The sequence below is a fragment of the Lepisma saccharinum genome, chromosome 27, assembly GCF_977018435.1.
Source record: "Lepisma saccharinum chromosome 27, izLepSacc3.1, whole genome shotgun sequence".
NCBI classification, from domain to species: Eukaryota; Metazoa; Arthropoda; class Insecta; order Zygentoma; family Lepismatidae; genus Lepisma; species Lepisma saccharinum.
The window spans coordinates 35,908,658-35,927,191 of NC_139255.1; the positions used below are offsets into that span (position 1 = coordinate 35,908,658).

At 35.5% G+C, this 18,534-nt stretch overlaps 1 protein-coding gene across 1 annotated transcript in view; it reads left to right on the forward strand.

Annotated features, from left to right (window-relative positions):
• Positions 1-18,534, forward strand: part of Top1 (DNA topoisomerase 1) — a 62,785-nt gene that overhangs the window by 17,198 nt on the left and 27,053 nt on the right. Inside the window, exons 6-11 of the mRNA XM_083113320.1 lie at positions 4,171-4,214; positions 7,124-7,417; positions 11,691-11,840; positions 15,819-15,928; positions 16,613-16,728; positions 17,736-17,980. Coding sequence (XP_082969446.1) covers positions 4,171-4,214; positions 7,124-7,417; positions 11,691-11,840; positions 15,819-15,928; positions 16,613-16,728; positions 17,736-17,980 — 959 coding nt within the window. The remainder of the gene's footprint in view (positions 1-4,170; positions 4,215-7,123; positions 7,418-11,690; positions 11,841-15,818; positions 15,929-16,612; positions 16,729-17,735; positions 17,981-18,534) is intronic.

Genomic DNA, 18,534 nt, shown 5'->3' on the forward strand with positions numbered 1-18,534 from the left:
TTTTTTCACTGAAATTTATCTTTTGACAAAAATTGACGAAGAGGCTAGACTTTCACAGTGAAATTTTCAATATGTTTCCTTCTCCATCCAGCAAGTCCCAAAAGTTTTTTCAATATCCTTTCGACATCTTTTAAATAACTTTTAAAAATTTTAATGTCATTGTTTTTCATAGCTATTCTGAGACAATATGACTAAATATAAAATCTCTGATCTAACCAGTTGACATTTTTTTAGTTTTACAGTCATTCAGATTTCTTCCCATCTGGACAAAACATAAGTAATGTGACAAAAATGCATCTGCAGATTACTATAGAAAAAGAACAGGTCCTCTATGAGTTAAGAAATAATCAGTCTCAGGTTTAAATATGGAGTGCATAGCCGAAACAAACCCTGAAATGGCATTGGCAAGATCAAAAGGCATCCATTGATGCCCTTTGTAGGGAAATGCTATGTATTGTTGACATTCTAGCCTAACTGGAATCTGAAGAAACCCAAAAAATACTAAATAAAAAGGTAAATACTTTGCACCTTAGAACTTCTGGATAGCTCAATTAAATTCCTGGGAACAATAGTCAGCTTATTGATTTAAAATTGACACACTGCCTTACTGTCCTGTCGTGCTTATCTACTACAGTAAGATGATTTGAATACGGAGTTACATGCCACAATAACATTTCAATTTGTCCATTTCTGCAGTTCATTTTCCAATTTTTTCTCTTTTTGGTACAGGTATTGGACATGGCCTTTGGCTCACTGGAGCATTATTGATTAATTCTATTTCACATTCTAAGCCTTTTGCTGGTTGGGCATTCCTTTGAGTCGAAAATTTAAAAGTTTTTGGCTTTTTTCATCATGCTCAGCAGCAGACTGGAGTCAGTCTTTGTTTTGACCTTTGTGTGGGGGGAGTGCCTACTTCAAATTTCCGGATGCACTACTGCTTGCGTACGGAATCACCCTCTTCTAGCTCCTTTTAAATCTATGCTCCATCCACCCTTAAATATAATTTTCTAAGTTTAAGACTGATCTCCGCCTCATACTTTTGCAGGAACGAGTTAACCCAAAAGCAGATCAGGTGGTAAATCCTTAACAATGAAGATTTCCGTTGGAATGGTGCTTTCAACAATTTCCAGCACCATATTGTGCTTGCCAACAACTCTAGTTCGACTTTTTCCATCAAGGTCAACGAGTCGAACTTCAGGTACAGATTGCAATGTAGCCCCGGGTAAAGGTTTCTTTACTTGTGTCCAAATATTTGGACTAATCACCGAGACTTTCGCTGCAGTGTTGACTATACAGATTATATCTGTATTTGCCACACAAACCTTAATTTCTGGTGCCGTACTGAATTTTTACACTGAACTACCTGTCTTAATTAACACCTAAATTCCTTTTCCTCATAATTTATTACAAATATCAGCTTCACATCTTTGCTTACCAAAATGAGAAATTTCTCTTGTTGCCCCCAGTCTCATCAGACTAACGTAAGGGGACATTTCTATGTTAGGCAAGGGGTTAAAATCCTGCATCTGATCCAGATTTGATCAATTGACCCAACAGAAGTTCCTCGTTAATTCTACACTATGCTTTTGTTCAGTGCTCGGATGTTTCAACAATGTCTGTATGTCACTGCTCGTTATTTGAGTTCTGTGAGAATTACAGAGGGAGGGAGATGCAATTATTACTCACCTGGTCTTTTTTGTAGATAAATGGTTGTTAATAAGTGTTCTCTTGTAAGGATTACATATGGGCATTGGGATATTCTCATCGTGGCCTAAACTGACACTGATGATTTTCATTTCTGGGTCTGAAGTTTCAACTTTGTTACTATTGTATTGCTGCTGAACTAGTTAAGACATTCTTTGGACATCTCTGCTGTTTTGTTGGGCTCCATTCTTTCATCTTCATGTTTACCGCCAAGCATCTTGTTCCTCGACTTGCTCATACTTCTTAAGTAAATCAGCTAGAAGATCCATAATGTTTGGAGCATGAGCCATGCACAATTGCTTTACTCTAGTAGGCACCTGATGATGAGATTAGATTAACAACTTGCTGCTCAATGTAATGGTTACACAAATTCCTGTATCCAGACTACATGGCTAAACACATTCCTCAATGTTGTTATCATTCTGCTTATTGCACCAGATACAGTATCCTCACAGATACCATTACCTCTTTTACCAGTGATTAATTAGCCCATTCCAGTTAACAACCATGGAATAATTTAAAGCCTGTATTCTTGAGGAATCTGTAAAATTTCAAGGTTGGTATTTAACTTTAAGTATCTTGTTTATTTTCCACATTTTTCATACATTTTTCTGTACCCCTCTGTTTCTTTTATATTCTCCACCAGTTTCTCTGAGACTTTCTTGTTAATTGTATCCTCTAAGTTATCTGTAATAACACTTACTTGGTGATTCACATTTTCAAACTGCTCTGTACTTTGGTTGGTGATTTCCTTATGGAAGTTTTCCTGTGATTGATTGTTCAACCTTTTCTCCCGACAGGGTAATTTCTTTCTGCACCTTTAGCACCACTTGTTTAGAGGTTTTTTTTTCACATGTGTAACGTAAGTTCACAAACTCAATTTTGATGCTGTCTTTCATCTTCTTTTGGCTTTCAGACATTTTTAGTCAAATGTTCTAATCTCTATCCCATCTTCAAAGCAGATTCTGTGAGCTTGGAATACCCTGTGAAAAATTCTCTCCTAATCATCGTTCTGCTTCCACGAGGTTTCTACCACTTTCCTCTAACCTTAACTGCAAGTTGCATTGCAGCATGGTTACATTCTCCAGAACCTTAGCTTCAAGACTTCTGGTTTTCAGTTTGATGGGAGTACACTTCTGAATATTTTCTTATCCATATTCTTTTAGTACAGAATTTCCATCAAGATCACAAATGAATTACACTTCAGGATCACACAAAAATAAACACTAACAAAACAGCAACTCATTTAGAGCCCCACGTCGATGCGTCAAAATCTTGACATTTCCTTTTTTTAAACAAGAGAACCTTAATCTTTTTCTTAAAAGAGAAACCGAAACAAACAAGAATATAATCAAATGAGAACTTGTAGCATTCACTACATGCCACTTTGAGTATGGGTAATACTTCTTTGTCCGTTGTTAAAATTAAATCCGATTCAAGTTTTTGCGAAGATAAAGAAGTATATTCAACTTCTTACCAAGCAAAATCCTTATGTGTTTAATTCCAATTGTTTGTGAAATTATGTTGTCTCACAATTCATAGAATTTGCAGTAAAAAATGCAGGCTCGACCAGGACTCAAACCCGTGCCATTGCTCTAACCACTGAGCTACCAAGCTGGCCTGGCTTCGCCTGATTTTTTGCTTCCGCAATTTTAACTGTGTGGAATCGTCTGTGCTAGTGCATTCTGCGCTGAAAATTTTACGAAGTACAGCTACATTGTGTGCCTAATTTAAAGAATTAACATCTTTTCTCTGGGAGGAACCAGGCAACGTCAAAGTCTATGGTGTTTCAACGGCAACAGATCCCTTTGGGGTAGCACTAGCAGATACGATTTCACACAGGTAAAACAACGGCAGCGAAAAATCAGGCGAAGACAGGCCAGCTCAGTACTCAGTGGTACCTGCCAGAGACCCAGGTTCGAGTCCTGGTTGAACTTGAATTTCTCGCTGAAAATTCTACGGAGTACATCTCCTGTGTGTGCCAAATTTAAGGAATCTCACAATTCAGCTTAAGTTTTTTCAACAATGAATCATAATTCATTCCTTTTCACTTTTCTCAAATCCACCAAATACTGAAGGAAGAAGATAAAATCATAACCCCTATTTTAATGAGTTTCATGATATGCATATGAAGACAGGTCACTAGATCTGACATCATCAGAAATAAGCCAAAATATTGAAAAAACACAGAAATCACATGCCAAGTTGCAGAGATAGAAAAAATAACAATAAATATTTGTCCAATGGGAACGATTTACATGTAGATTTTGAGCTTCTTTTGTCTTTTTTTATCTTACAATGTCACGAATTCCAAAGTTATAGCATGTATATTCTGTTGTTTCAAACACCATATTTGAGATTTGATTAGTAATTTTTGTTAAACTTTCACATTCCTTTTTTTTTTTCCGTAAGTGTATATTTGTGTCAGAAAATCAATTTTTGAAATTAATTTTTTTGTCTTTGCAGTGAAAGAAAAGGAAAAGCACTCGGAGAGCAGAGAAAAGAATAAAGTAAGTAACATCATAATTAGGTAGGACAGTAAGAAACTTGTTAAAAACAACTCGAAACACACCAAGAGCATGATAAGAAACAGTTTTAAGAGTTTGTCCAATTTATGTGGAAATCTTTATTTATCACGGTATAACACCGTCAATCTTAAAAACCCATCTCCCTCAGCCATCAATCTCAACAAACAAGAACTTAGCAACACTACAAGACCGCAACAACATCTTCCGGCAGTCACAGCGAATAACACCAGTGGAACCCCTTCACCGTGTCTCGACCAGCCATGATTATGATTCCGAGATGGAATCAAAAGCTTGGACAAATTCTTAGTGTTTTTTATTATGCTTTTTGTGTGTTTCGTGGTGTTTCAACAAGTATCGTAATTAAGGTTCAGCCTTACCTATCTCCACCACTACAGGTACAGATGCTTACAAATTGTAACAGTTAATATTCATTAATATTAGTATGGGAGTATTCCACTGTAATTATGAACATCAATTTCCCAAAAGTTTTGTTTCAAAATTCTGAAGAATTACATCAGAATGTTAAAATACCTGTTTTGCAATCACAAAATAGTTTTTTCACACGTTATTGATTCCAAATAAATGGGAACTTTGAGTTTTGCATAATTTCCAGGATAATTTGACTACAAGGTGTCACGTGACAGATCAAATTGCCAGAAAAGTATTGGCTGGTATCGGTAAATAAAATCAAAATGATTTTTTCTGATACTGATTCCAGTGGTATCGGCATCAGTATGGGTTTGGTCCTAACCGTAATGCTTAGATGAGTGAGTACCTTGAATCATTTGTTATGAAGTGAAATGAAGGTGATTATTTAGAGTTATACAGGGTTTCACTGACATGAGAACGCTTGGAAATCAACCTCTGAGTGAAAAGATTCTGTGAAAGTATAGAAATTTTGAAAATACGTCCAAAAACCTGGAAAAGTCCAGGAACTTCAGTGCTTTTTGTAGTTGCTAGAATTTGGAAATTAAAATAAATTCCACTTTCTTCTGGAACTATCTTCTATAGTGCATTCTTGTTAATTTATTTCACTGTTGAACAAGCTCTTGAAAGAAATTTAGAACTTTTGAAATGTATTGTAAAATTGCCTGAAAAACTGGAAAATTCAGGAAATTTTATTTGACAAAATTAATTGGAATTGTGTTATAGCCTTGTGTGGAACTGACACTTGTAACGGAACTTAGTAGCATGCTCATGCAAGGCAGACTTAAGTCAAAACAACTCAGTTTTCATTTTTGTGAAGAATTATTGGATCAATTACCTAATTAGGATGCCAGATTTCTGACAATTATTTAGAAATTTTATTCATAACGTAAAAGATTGGCAACAATGAAGCAGCTGGAAATGAGCATTTTGTGATGTTTTGTGCAAAATTCAAGCCCATTATTTTTTAACATTGTTTTTTTAAGTGCTTAATATGTCTGGTGTAGGCATACCTTTACTTTTTTTTCACAAATAGATTTGCCTAAACATTGTTGTTAAAGTAACAGATCCTGATCATCTAGCCACTTTATCATAACATTTCGTGGATATATCTTTAGTAACTCGCTTATGTCTTACATTATCAACAGCGTTGTTTATTCCCCTCAACATGAATAACATTTCTGATGCATTATCCGACTGGAACCACATGCTAATACACTCGTTTGGATCCAGTGTAATTGCAAGCCCAGGGTAGACCTTAACTTTTTACTAGGGATGGGCCGATATGAAAATTTGGCCGATACCGATAAATTACCGATATAAAATTTACCGATCCGATATAAAATTAGAAATAGTCCTTGAAGAACCTGAAAGGTTCACTGACCTCTTTAATAAATGTGTGTTTCAAGGTGACTGCAGTGCAAGAGAAATTGCATATTTAGACATTTACTTATTTAGAAAGTAGGGTATGTATATTATCCATAAAAATTACAACAAAATGGCAGAATTTTGCTCTAAATTATCAGAAAATAATCGATATATCGGATCGGTAAAATAATCGGTAATTTTACCGATAAACCGATACACCAACATGCCTATATCGGCCGATACCGATAGATAGAGGCACATCTTTTTGGTAAATAAAAAAGCAAAATTTCGGTACAAAAACTGAGTCAATTTCGGGTTCAAAAGCGGTAAATAAAATGAAATATCGGTGTTATAGCGGTGAAAAATTGGATGAAAAGTGGTATATAAAAAGACATTTTGGTTTTAAAATTGTGAATATAATCCTAAATTTGATTTAAAAACTACACTTATTCCACAGAATTAACATTTCACTTCTAATAGCACATTTATGTAGTTATAAGAGTATTAAGTTTATTTCTGCGTAAAGGAGTCCATTTTTTCTTCTCCAATATTAACAGCAGAATTAATCTATTTTCGGGAATTGCATAACTCACTGGATACTTCAGACTTCAGAAAGTGTCGCGTCGGTATATAAATGGTAAATTTCGTGTTTAAGAGTTAATTTCGCTTTTTGAAGTTAATTTCGCATTATTTCGTGACAAAACATGGTCACAAAATGCACCTCACACCTTTCAAAAACATGAAAAATTAACACTACAATGTGTTTTTTCAAATTTCGTTTTTTCGTCAAAAACGAAATATGCATGCCCCCTACCGATGGAGTACCGATTAATCGGTCCCATCCCTAATTTTTACAAACGACTATTGTTTGTGAGTCTTATGTAAAACATAGGAAAATATTATTATATGCAATATGTTAAAAGGAATTTTTAATTTGAATTAGTTTTTATTTTATGTCAGAAAATGAATTTCAAATTTTCCTCTGGTATCATTCAACTATGAGATAATTGCAAATTTATTGAATTTTATAGTTTTCTTCAACTTGAACATGAAAATTCAAAGAGTAGTAGGAAAATATTTTTCTTTTTTCTTTTCAGGATTCAAAACACAAAGAAGAAAAGTTGAAGGAGCCAAAAGTGGAGAAAGATGAGGTGGTTGTAAAACAAGAAGTAGTGTATAATCAATCAGCATATATGAAACCAGAATCAATTTCTCCACAGAGAATAAAGCATGAATCAATTTCTCCACAGAGAATAAAGCATGAATCAATTTCTCCACAGAGAATAAAGCATGAACCACAAGATCCTTTCACTTGTGACAGCTATAATTCCATTCACAATTCAAGCCAATCTGTGAAGACTGATCCAGAAAGTGAGGATGATCTTCCATTGGTGCGTATATTTAAATATATTGGACTTTTAGGTGAAGTAGGATAATGTTACATCTATCATGGCATACATACGTATTTGTAATTAGAAGGTAATGTAAATCCAAGTGAAATTTTAAAATAGTGTGTGTGTGTGTGTGGGGGTGGAGGGATAGACCAATATGAAATGTTGGGGGATGCCGATAACCGATATTCTACTGATCCAACATAAAATTCCAAACGGTCCTTGAGGAACCTGATTGGTTCATTGTCTCCTTGATAAGTGTATGTTGAAAGATGACTTCAATTCAACGAAGTTGCATATTTAGACATTTAGTAGGGAATGCAGATTATATGTTTATATCCATAAAAATTATAACAAAATCACAGAACAGATATATCAAATTGATAAAATTATCGATAATTTTACTGATACACTGATATGCCTACATTGGTCTATACTGATAGTGTACTGATTAACAGTATGCATATGTTCAGTTAATGTTTACATGAAAATAGAAAACTTTTATTTTTGACACAGGGAAATCGTGGAAATACCGTATTTACTCATGTATAATGCACACTTTTTTTTTCTAAAATTTTTCTCCCAAAACTGTGGTGCGTATTATGCACGGAATAATTCGGGACAGCCAACCTGAAACCATACAGGGTTATTCCATGATTTTGTGGCACTTGCATTGATTTTTCATGTTTACGAAACCCTATCATGTTATATATCATTTTAAAGCGTAAATCCTACAGTTTTTGTATATGGTAACAGTATCACACACAAGATAGTGACACTAATGTGAAATGCGGTTGATATAACTTCATCACAAAGTGAAGGAATGTTCTGATTTTTATGGTACTTTGGATGAAGAAAAAGATAATGAGAAATAAAGTAATAATTAAAATATATTACTGGCCAAATAATAATATATATATGGAGTGTGTAAATGCCTTAATGGAAGAAATCTTGTACTGCTAACTTCTAGTTTGAGGGTCCTGAATGTGCCTCGTATAAATGTTATGTTAGTCACAGAAAAAGTATATATTTTGAAGTTTTTTAGAAAAAGTAAAGAAGGAGTGAGGAAAACCATGTATAAAAGTTTGAAGGCCATTTCCCATGATTTTTTACTTTGTAATCTAATGTAATGTAATGTTATGTTGTGTTCTGCGACACCAAGAATAGGAGGCACATGGCACATTCTGGCGGAATTCGAGAATGCACCTCCCGTCACATGGGATGTGTATCAGCAGTATTTGTTGGGCAAGAAATAATAGAAAATAACTTCCCAAGCACTGGGAATCCATAACGTAATTTTGATATCTCTGTCTACTATTACAGAATAAATATGGTGGTTAAAGAGGGAAAGCTTTGGAATGCTAAACACAGTGGAGGAAAAAGGTGGGAGGTGTTGTGGGTTGGTACTCATTGCATACACAAGTGATATTCTTCTCCTCTTGGTCCACATAGCAACGGGTGATTCACTCTTGATCAGCATAACAATAGCTTTACGATCTACAACTAAGAAAGCCATTTCTTGAAACTGGATTATACTGCGCATTATATACGAGATATAATTGTTTGTCACTTTTCCCCATCAAAAACCAGGGTGTGAATTATACACGCGTAAATATGATAGTATTTATTTTTCCAACGTTGAAGTGTAGTCATTCATTACTTATACGCAAGTTTTTTGAAATCGTATACTATTGCATAGAGTTTCACTACCATTGCCAAGTTGCTACTGTATTTTCTTTTTGAGATAGTTCTTCATGAGAATCAATTTACCAAATTATTGTCCAATTAGCTAACTCAGTGGTTAAGTGCAGTAGTCAGCTTTTGATCTTGCTGCTGAAGTTCCTGGGCTTGAGTACCAGCCTGAGCTTCGAATTTTATCGGTGTTTATTTGTGAGTTTGCCTTCATCTAATCACCACTCATCCTCATCATTGCAATTAGCCAAAAGTGACAAAAGCAATGTAAAATAACAAGGGTACAATACAATATTGTCCAAGTTGAAGGAGAAGAGCTGAAACCCCTCGAATGTTTCTTTCCAACAGAGTCAAGAAATGAATTAACAAGTGCAATGTAGCACATAAAATCATATTTTGACGTGTGTTCCTTGTCTCAATGTTTTCAATGATAGTACGGTTGCTGATTCATTTGCCTGACTACGTTTGTAGTAATTTTCCACTAGTAACATAGCAGAGGGCTTCTGTGTAGGACTGAGCTGTGGTGTTGGCTGATACCAGGAGTATCAGTATTGAAAAATATTGGTTTGATTTTAATCACCAGACCTGCAACCTACGTTTCCCACAGAGTGCACAAAATGCCATGCCACACTTTCGCAGAATTAAATGTACTTTGTACTAGAAATTAGGCAAAATGCAGAAAATTTCTTTATTTTTGCAAGAATATTGTTTAGAGAAATTGACTTTGTGATTAAACAATTGTCTCACAAGAAAGAAGGAGCCGCAGTGGTGTAGTCGGTAGGGCGTCTGACTGCCACGCTGGAGACCCAGGTTCGATTCCCAGTGTGGGTGCTCTAAGGTTGGAATTTTTCCGGCATTGTCCCTCCGGTGTTCACCCAGCCTCAGACTAATGGGTACCTGAGGGCAAGCCTTTGGGAGTAAAGCAGATGGAGCATGTTGCTGATTACGTTACCTCCAAGGCTGCCGAGTTTGAGAATGTGTGGGGCCCTACTCCCACATCCCTCAAATGTGCCTTCATGTCATGGTGCTATGTGCACAGGGAACTCAACTCTACTTACTCACAAGAAATAATGAATATTTTAAATCAATACTAGGTAAATTGCTATGGAATGGTTCCAGTAAAAGACTTACATATTACAAATTATAAGTTTAGTCGTTGCAATTATTTCAAGTATCCATCAGAAATCAAGAATCAATTTGAAGTGGTATTAGCTAAGCCCTGGTTTTTTGCACATTGTGTATAATGACTTGATAATATTTTCAAAATTTGGTAAAGGTATATTATGATACAATAACTGCTACTCGGATATGGAGCTTAACATTTTGGAACAAATATATGCATAGTAAAATTTAAGCCGTATCCATATTTAATGTGAAATTGTTTAGCTCCTATATATAAATATAATGGAATATTTTTACAAATTGCAGTCAGCTTCTGTTAAAGGATATTCATGCAAAGGGGTATGTGTTAGTTGATATTCATGTGTAATTGTGGTGTATAAATGTTTTTTTTTTTCTATGTGCATGCATTCGTGTGTCCAGTGATATGTTCTCTTTTTTTATTTGTACTTCTGATCCTAGTGTATCATGAAGGATGTAGGTAATAGAGATGGTTGTTTACCTAAGAACAGTTGCCTGTTTGTTCAATTTCATATTGCATGGTTTGTGTGTGTGTAAGAGAATATGATACAAGGGGAAATGTACAACTCGCATTGAGGTTACGTAGTCCATTTGATTAATGTAATATGCTAACAATCTCTTTAAAAGAGAAACACAAGATAATCACATTCAAAAAGTTGCTGCACAAAAGGACCTTGATGTTATAGCTCATGCAAAACTTCCATTTTCTGACCACATTCCATGCTTATGCTACATTTGATATCATTTTATAGCAATGAACATTTCGGTCATTCTACAAATCTTGTATTTCTTCTAAAAATGGCAAATTGTTCTGCCATGGCATGTACCTCCTATCTAGCTAGCTACACTAAACTGTGTTGCTATTGTTTGCCACCAAATTCCTAACAAGAGCCATGAACTTACATATCCCTGTATAAGCTAACCGATGTTAATATAAGAAATGAGTACCACCTCTAGGAAATTCAGTTCTGAGAGCAATCAATCACACACTATCTGAATACCCCAAAACCAAGATTTTACATCATTCTTTGGCCCTATTCCATAGATTACCCAGTGAATGTAAATAATCATATCAAACCAAATGGTATTTTCGCAAATCAGGCATGCTTTAGAAAGTTGTATAAAATATTTTGTAAATCAGTTTTCCATACATATTTTTTCTCTTCATGAATTTGAGTATAAAATAGCTAAATATTGTGTTTGGAATTTAAGTAGCTAGTAAATAAATATTCTCCTAGTAGATGCAATGTAATGCTGTGTAATTTTTAATGCCAGGATGAAAGTGGTGTAATAAATAAATCTGTCCTCCATATAAATTATTCATACAAGTTGAACAGTTCACCTTGCCTTATTGTTGAGTGTGAGAAAGAGTGAACAATTTATCTGTAAATTTTTAATTGTTTTCATTGAATCCCATAATCATTCATTTTCATTCTTGTAGGCTCAGAGGTCAACAGCAACAAAAGTAAAGCGAGAGAGAATAGAATCTGATGATGATGATGACATTCCTCTGTCAGCACGAAAGAAAATTAAGAAACCAGCTGCAAAGAAGAGGAAGAAGACTTCGGACGACGAGGAGGATTTCAAACCCGTAAGTTTTCTGTGACTGAAGTGTGGATTTTCTCAGAAAAGTGCATTTACAGATGTCCAGTGTGAGTAGACTTGATTTTCCCACACAACAAACACTTACGTTGTTTCCACCTTATTAATTTTTGTACTGTGTTCCTGCCTGTATGCACTAGCACTTTTGATTGTATATTGAGTTAGCATTATGCAGCCGAGATTTTTGGGTCCCAAGTAGGAGGTCTCCATAATTTTTCAGCCAGAAACAGAACATTCCTAGACTTTGCGTTCTCTACAAATAATTAAGACATTACAGTTAGATATTTGGTTTACTTACATATGTTTTATCACTGGTAGGTTGCAAATTCTCCAGAAAAAGGGTAGGTAAATGTTTAGAGCCTTATTTAGATGAAACAGAACTTTTCCAAATGGCTGTCTTCTTAGGATAAGTGCTAGAGTCGTTTTCACGTTCAGAAGAGACAACGGCGCTTATGGAGAAACCGCACAGTGTTGCCAATACAGCGCTAACTCATGTCGCCGGGAAATGATGACCTTCCTTCACAATGAAGGTGTTACATATTTTGTATATATAATGATAATTATATGTAATTATTAATATTATACTGTGAACGTTACAGTTACCCTTTTTACTATGATTCATTGTGATCACTACACACGCGAGTGTAATGCACGAATATGACACTTCAGAAATCACTTAAAAATCACTGAGAGCTCACACAACTGAAAACACTTTTTCGGGAGAGGGAAAAAGTCTAAGCAGACCAAAGCAGATCTCTCACTCAAGTAAGGGGAACCTGGCACATGGGTTAGATTAAGTTGCAACCCAAACAAACAAATGAGTTATGGCCCACGTGAACTGATAAGACGTGAATGACTCAAGCAAGGCATGTCATATTTCTATCTTGAAGCCCCATATTTTGTCACGTGTTGGAAAGCCTTTCAAGGGTTAATATGGTGTGTATGAATTTATGTGTACGTTGGAAACTGAAAGGTGATCTTCATTTCAGTATTAATGTCGACAGTAATGTAAAGGAAAACAACGTGTATTTGCGACCGCACTAATGTTGATCACAACAACAGCATTGGAAATAATTGTCAATTATTAAATTTAAGTAATTTCAATTCTATTATAACAAACAGCATGAAGTTCATATGTTTACTGAATGGAAATAAAATAACTCGAAAACTTGGTGGTGATTAGCCGGAATGCTGCGGTGAGTCAGCTCAAGATGGCCAGACAACGTCTCCTTACTTCGCGCGCGGTTCGGGTTAAAAAGAAACTCCAAATGCATGGAAGTAATATTCCTGGGAACCTTTGAGTGGTTATAAAAAATAATTTCATTATTTTCTCCACAACTTTGTCGCTGGAAGTTTTTACTTGGAATTACAGAACAAAAAATGGCCAGCGACGACATTTTCTACTGCACGAATATAAAAAATCTCCACATATACTTTATTTGAATATTTTTTAATGCGAATATGCTTTAAAGTATTGATAAATTCTGAGTACCACCATCACCTACGACAATTAAAAAACAATGTCAATTTTTTTCATAATGAAAGCTTCAATTTTACGGCATGTTTCAACGTTAGGAATGAAAACAATGTAAAAATTCTGTTTTCACAGAAAATTTGCGTTTTTAATTTATCTAAAATTATGTAAGCAAGTTACCAGTTTTTTGTGTTCACCATCGTATTCTCTACAAAAATTTCCTGCAAAACTGCAGGTACTGATTTTACTTAAGCTAAATTTGTAAATCCAGAAATTTGACAACAGCGCGCTTGTATTTCCCATAAGAAAAGCATTGGCCATAAGAGCCCATTGTGTCTTCTGAACGTGAAAACGACTCTAGAACAAGCTTCGTGATCTCAACCACACCATTGGTGCATTAGTGTTACTCAAACTGCCTCTCCCGTCGAGAAGAAATCATTTTAATTCTGCTTTAACACCGATAGCCACTTGCTGCAAGGGCTGTTATTTTAAGTGTTTGGCATTTCCTTATTGAACGTGCAATTTTACCTTCCTCAGGCAGACTTTTAATCTTCCCAACTGTTATCATTCATGTTGGGAGATGACAGTGTTGTAACACATGTTTTTAGCTTTTGAGAAGAGCCTACACTGTTTGTGAGGAAGTTCATAGGCTAGGCTTACCTTTTTAATGTCTTATTTGTCCTGTGCAGGTTCCTTTACAACCGGCTCTTTACACTAGGGGTGGCATTTTGCCTGGGTGGGTTTTTTCGTTGTTTTTTTTTCCAGATAGAACCCAAATAAACTGTGGCAAAACTGGGTTTTATTGGTTTTTTCATGTTATGTTTATAAATATACATATTTTAAAAATGAAATACATTTTTCCCTGATAGTGTAATATATTGGAACATTCAATTTGTATTGTTTTAGTTCACTGAATCAAAGACTATTTAATATTTTCTGTTAACATAGTTAAGAATTGACAGTGAAGGTCTGACACCTTGAAATGATTAAACTAAAAGGATACATAACCCGTGCCGCAGACCGTTGAGGGCCCAGGCCTACCTACCGACTGCCGGCCGCAATTCCACCTTATCCTACTCTGAGGTGGGAGATCATACAACCAATTACGGGATGATATGTGGTCAGCACGACAAACCCCCAGTCGTTGTTGTAGGTTTTCATAACCGGGTTATGCTACTCATTCTTAGCTACCCAATTTAATGATGATTGTGAGTGTTTACCAGTCTCATACACAGGCCGAAATCTCAGGAGAAAACTGTTACCTTTCCCCAAGGAGACTCAAACCTGCATGCGTCCCATGACCGCACAGCCACAGTGCGGGGCAAATGATAAAATTATCCAAAATACTATGTTCTAAAAATTTGATCAACAGTTTGATTTTACTCTTGCTGGATGACGTAACAGTTAATAGATGTGTGCTGTCCATTGCAATACTATACTGTTGCTTCATAGCTGTGGTGGTTTAGTCAACCTCCGTGCCAGAGGGGTTAGCGCAGCACGCTGCAATGCCAGGGGTCCCAGATTCGAATCCTGGTTCAGACGTGGATGTTTGTCCCAATGATGATACAGAGAAAATACAGAAAATTGAGAAAATATAGAGAAAAGGGGGGGATACTACTGGTTATCAGTATTACTTTTATTACGTAAAAAAAAGTAGACAGGCTGGTTGACTGCCATGCAGAAGACCCAGGTTCGAATCTTGGGGTGGGTGATCTAAGGTCAGAATTTTTCCTGTCTTGTCCCTGCATAAAGCAGATGTGGAACTCACCCAGCCTCAAATCAATGGGTTCTGGGGGGTAAAGGCAGCTGGAGTTTGGTTGTGATCACATCACATTTAAAAAGGTGATGTGGCTCTGTAGCTGAACATGTTAAGTGGTTGATCATTGATGTACCTGGCTTGGAATCTCAGCCTGGGTATGGATGTTCTTTGTGAGTATCCTGTCATCACATCCCCCATCATGATAGCCAGAAAGTGGCAGAAAAGGGATGTAGAGGAATAAAAGTACAAATACAAAACTGCAGTTAAAGTTCTAATTAGCCTATTTGTGCAGCAATTGCACTTAAGAACAAAGTTCATATTGCCAGAATATTTGTTAGTTTTTTATCTTGTTACCAGAAATTTAACAAGAATCTTTCGTTCTTCAGTACAAGAAGTTTGCTTCCAATGTGTTTTCCTGATAAATTTGCACATTTCAAGAAATGAGAGACTGAGAGTCCTTCAACTCTAGTGCACCTTGCATCATTGTCTTATGTGAGCAGATAGGACCCAATATTTTCTATTAAGATAAAATAGTGTACATTTTAATGTTCCATCCTTGTTCCGATATTATGTAAATGTATAGGGGCACTAAATACAAGATTGGAATATTGGATTAAAGTCTTCAGTGGAATGAAGTTTAGTTTGAAATCCAGGAAAGTTCCAGAAATATGTATTTTTTGCAGTTTGTGATCAAGACTAGTGGAGCGTATAAACATGTGATAATTCTGTTTCAGGTCAAGAAGGCTGTGAAAAAGGAGAAACCGAAAGTGAAGAATCAAACAAACCCAGTGGAAAGCCCAAGGAAGAGAAAGAAGGAAGAAGAAGAACAGGAAGTCTGGAAATGGTAATTGTTATTATTATTTTTTATTGAAATGTAGATTTTTTTAAATTAATTGGAACAAAAATTTTGTTGCCAGTATTTTGAGTCAATAACTGTGGTTTTATTTGTGTTTGCACTGAAGATACTGATAGGGGAATATATATACTATGTAGGGGCAATAACGTTAGAGAATAGTTAGCTGATTTTCTTAGTTATTGTTTATTCTAAACCACTTATTCATTGATCCAAGTAAAGTTTAAAGTGTGATTAGATAGAATCGTGCCACCTACAATGTGTCTGAGGAAGCTTCTAGAAATGTGGTGAAATCAATAGTGCTTCAAAACTCCATCTGGAACAGTGGGTAATTTGTTTAGAACAGATTATCTTGCTCCACATACCTACAGAATGTAGATATAATGTAGGTATTGTTTGTTTTTTACGATTTTTTTTCCTCCACAAAATACGTTTAACCATACTGATGTTTTTCTCCCTCACTTGGTATCTTTGCAACAGATATTCTAACACAAGTGCAAGGGATTATCTAACCTTCAAATTCACCAATGTCATAGAAAAACTGGATGTATGCTTTAGTTTTGTGTCATCACAGTAGTCGTTGATAATTTATGCATCACAGTATTTGGTTTTGTACATGCAATATTTCATAAATTATGTAATGTCTTTTTCTTACAATGATGCTTTTTCTTATAGGTGGGAGGAAGAGAAGAGGGACGATGGTGTTAAGTGGACATACTTGGAGCACAAGGGACCAGTTTTTGCCCCTGGATATGAAAAGCTTCCTGATAATGTCAAATTTTATTATGATGGTAAGTTTTGTTTGCATAATGTATAACAGTAAGGGATGCAGTGGAACCCTGATTATATGCTTCCTGCATTACACATTTTCTTACCCCAAATGCAACAAAATGCTTGTATGCCTTCTCAGATTTTATTTTAAGTTTTTGAGTTGCATTCCCCAGATAGTTTTCACTCTGGTACTATTGATAAAAATTTCATATTACATCTCCACAAAAAATTGCATACACTTATTTTGCATTTGTGTATAATTGGAAATATGACATGATGTTAGTTATGGGAAAATTCCAAGTTTTGAGTTCATGAAAATGAGTGACATAAGCTCTCGGAAGCTTACAATGTTTTTGGAACTTGCAATGTTCACATCATCATTTGAGGTACATGTGTAACTTAGAACTGTGATGTATCAACATTTCAGTGCTAGAAGTGAGTATCTCCTAAGTTTCAAATTCTACCTTATAGAGGCACCACTTTGTTCGTGCTCGAACAGCTAAACGTAGTACTAAGTTATCTAAATGTGCCTTTTTCTGAAAACTGTTTTGCATGGAATTAACACACGTGTGCTCTGAACCCCTTGTTTGTTCCTTATGAAGCTTCAAGAAGTGAGTGTTGCATTGGAGGGCATTACATACATTAATTATGGAGGTGAATGAACCATTAATGTAAAGTTTTGTATGTCAGATTGATAGAATATCCAGTTGTAGGTAAAAAAATTTATGTACACTTCATGGGTATCTGTTAAAATTTTGAATATAAAATGGATACTGGTACCTTTTTATTTGCAAAGCTAAGATGATTTGTAAATTTTTAGTTGAGGTCACATTATGATCCTCTGTATTCCCTGCCTTGGATGTAACTTGGAACTTTGGGAGCCCAGATTGGAGGAAAATGTAAATGTGTTGTGTGTTATATTTCACAGTAATAAAAATAATTATTATGTGCATCAAGATGTGCAGAAATATTTTTATTACTTTCAAGTTGGAGTCTGTCTTTAGCATGTACATTCCCAATTTTACAGGTAAGGAAATGAAGTTGTCAGAATCAGCTGAAGAAGTGGCAACTTTTTATGCCAGGATGTTGGATCATGATTATACAACAAAAGAAGCCTTCAATACCAATTTCTTCAAGGATTGGAAGAAGTGCATGACATCAAAAGAACAAGAAATTATTAAAGATCTCTCAAAATGCAATTTTACTCATATGCACAGCTATTTCCAGCAGAAGTCTGAGGAGAGGAAGCAGATGAGTAAAGAGGAAAAGAAGGTTAGTTGAGAACATGCATGCGAACATACACACACAGCTGCCTCTCTTGCAAAGTGTGTGCCAGTCATCAATTCACAGTCTTGTCACAAAGGTTCTGTGAAACCATTCTGTCAAGATCAGATGTGGGCTTAGGTGTTTCTTAACCAATTCCAGCTAATTTTGATCCTCACCTTTGCAATCAACCCAAACAGGCAGAAGAGAGATGAAAAATAAGAAAAAATCCAAATAATCAAACTTGTTTCCCTTAAACATTTATATTGTACTGCAAATAGTTGCTCAATCAGGGATCAAACCTGTTTCTTTGGCATTCCATGGCCATACTCTGCCAAGCTATGGCTGTATTACAAACTTGCATGGTGGTTTAAGTTGTGAAAATCAATGGCCATACATTGACTTTATAGTTCACAGAATGCCAAAGACCCAGTGAAATTTAAGGTTAACTTGCTAAACATCCTGGTTCAATTTCTGGCTGTACCCCAAATTTTCATTAAATTAATAACATATTTCTCTCTCGTCTATTGATGTTTGTGCATAAACTTTGTGTATAGTTTTGT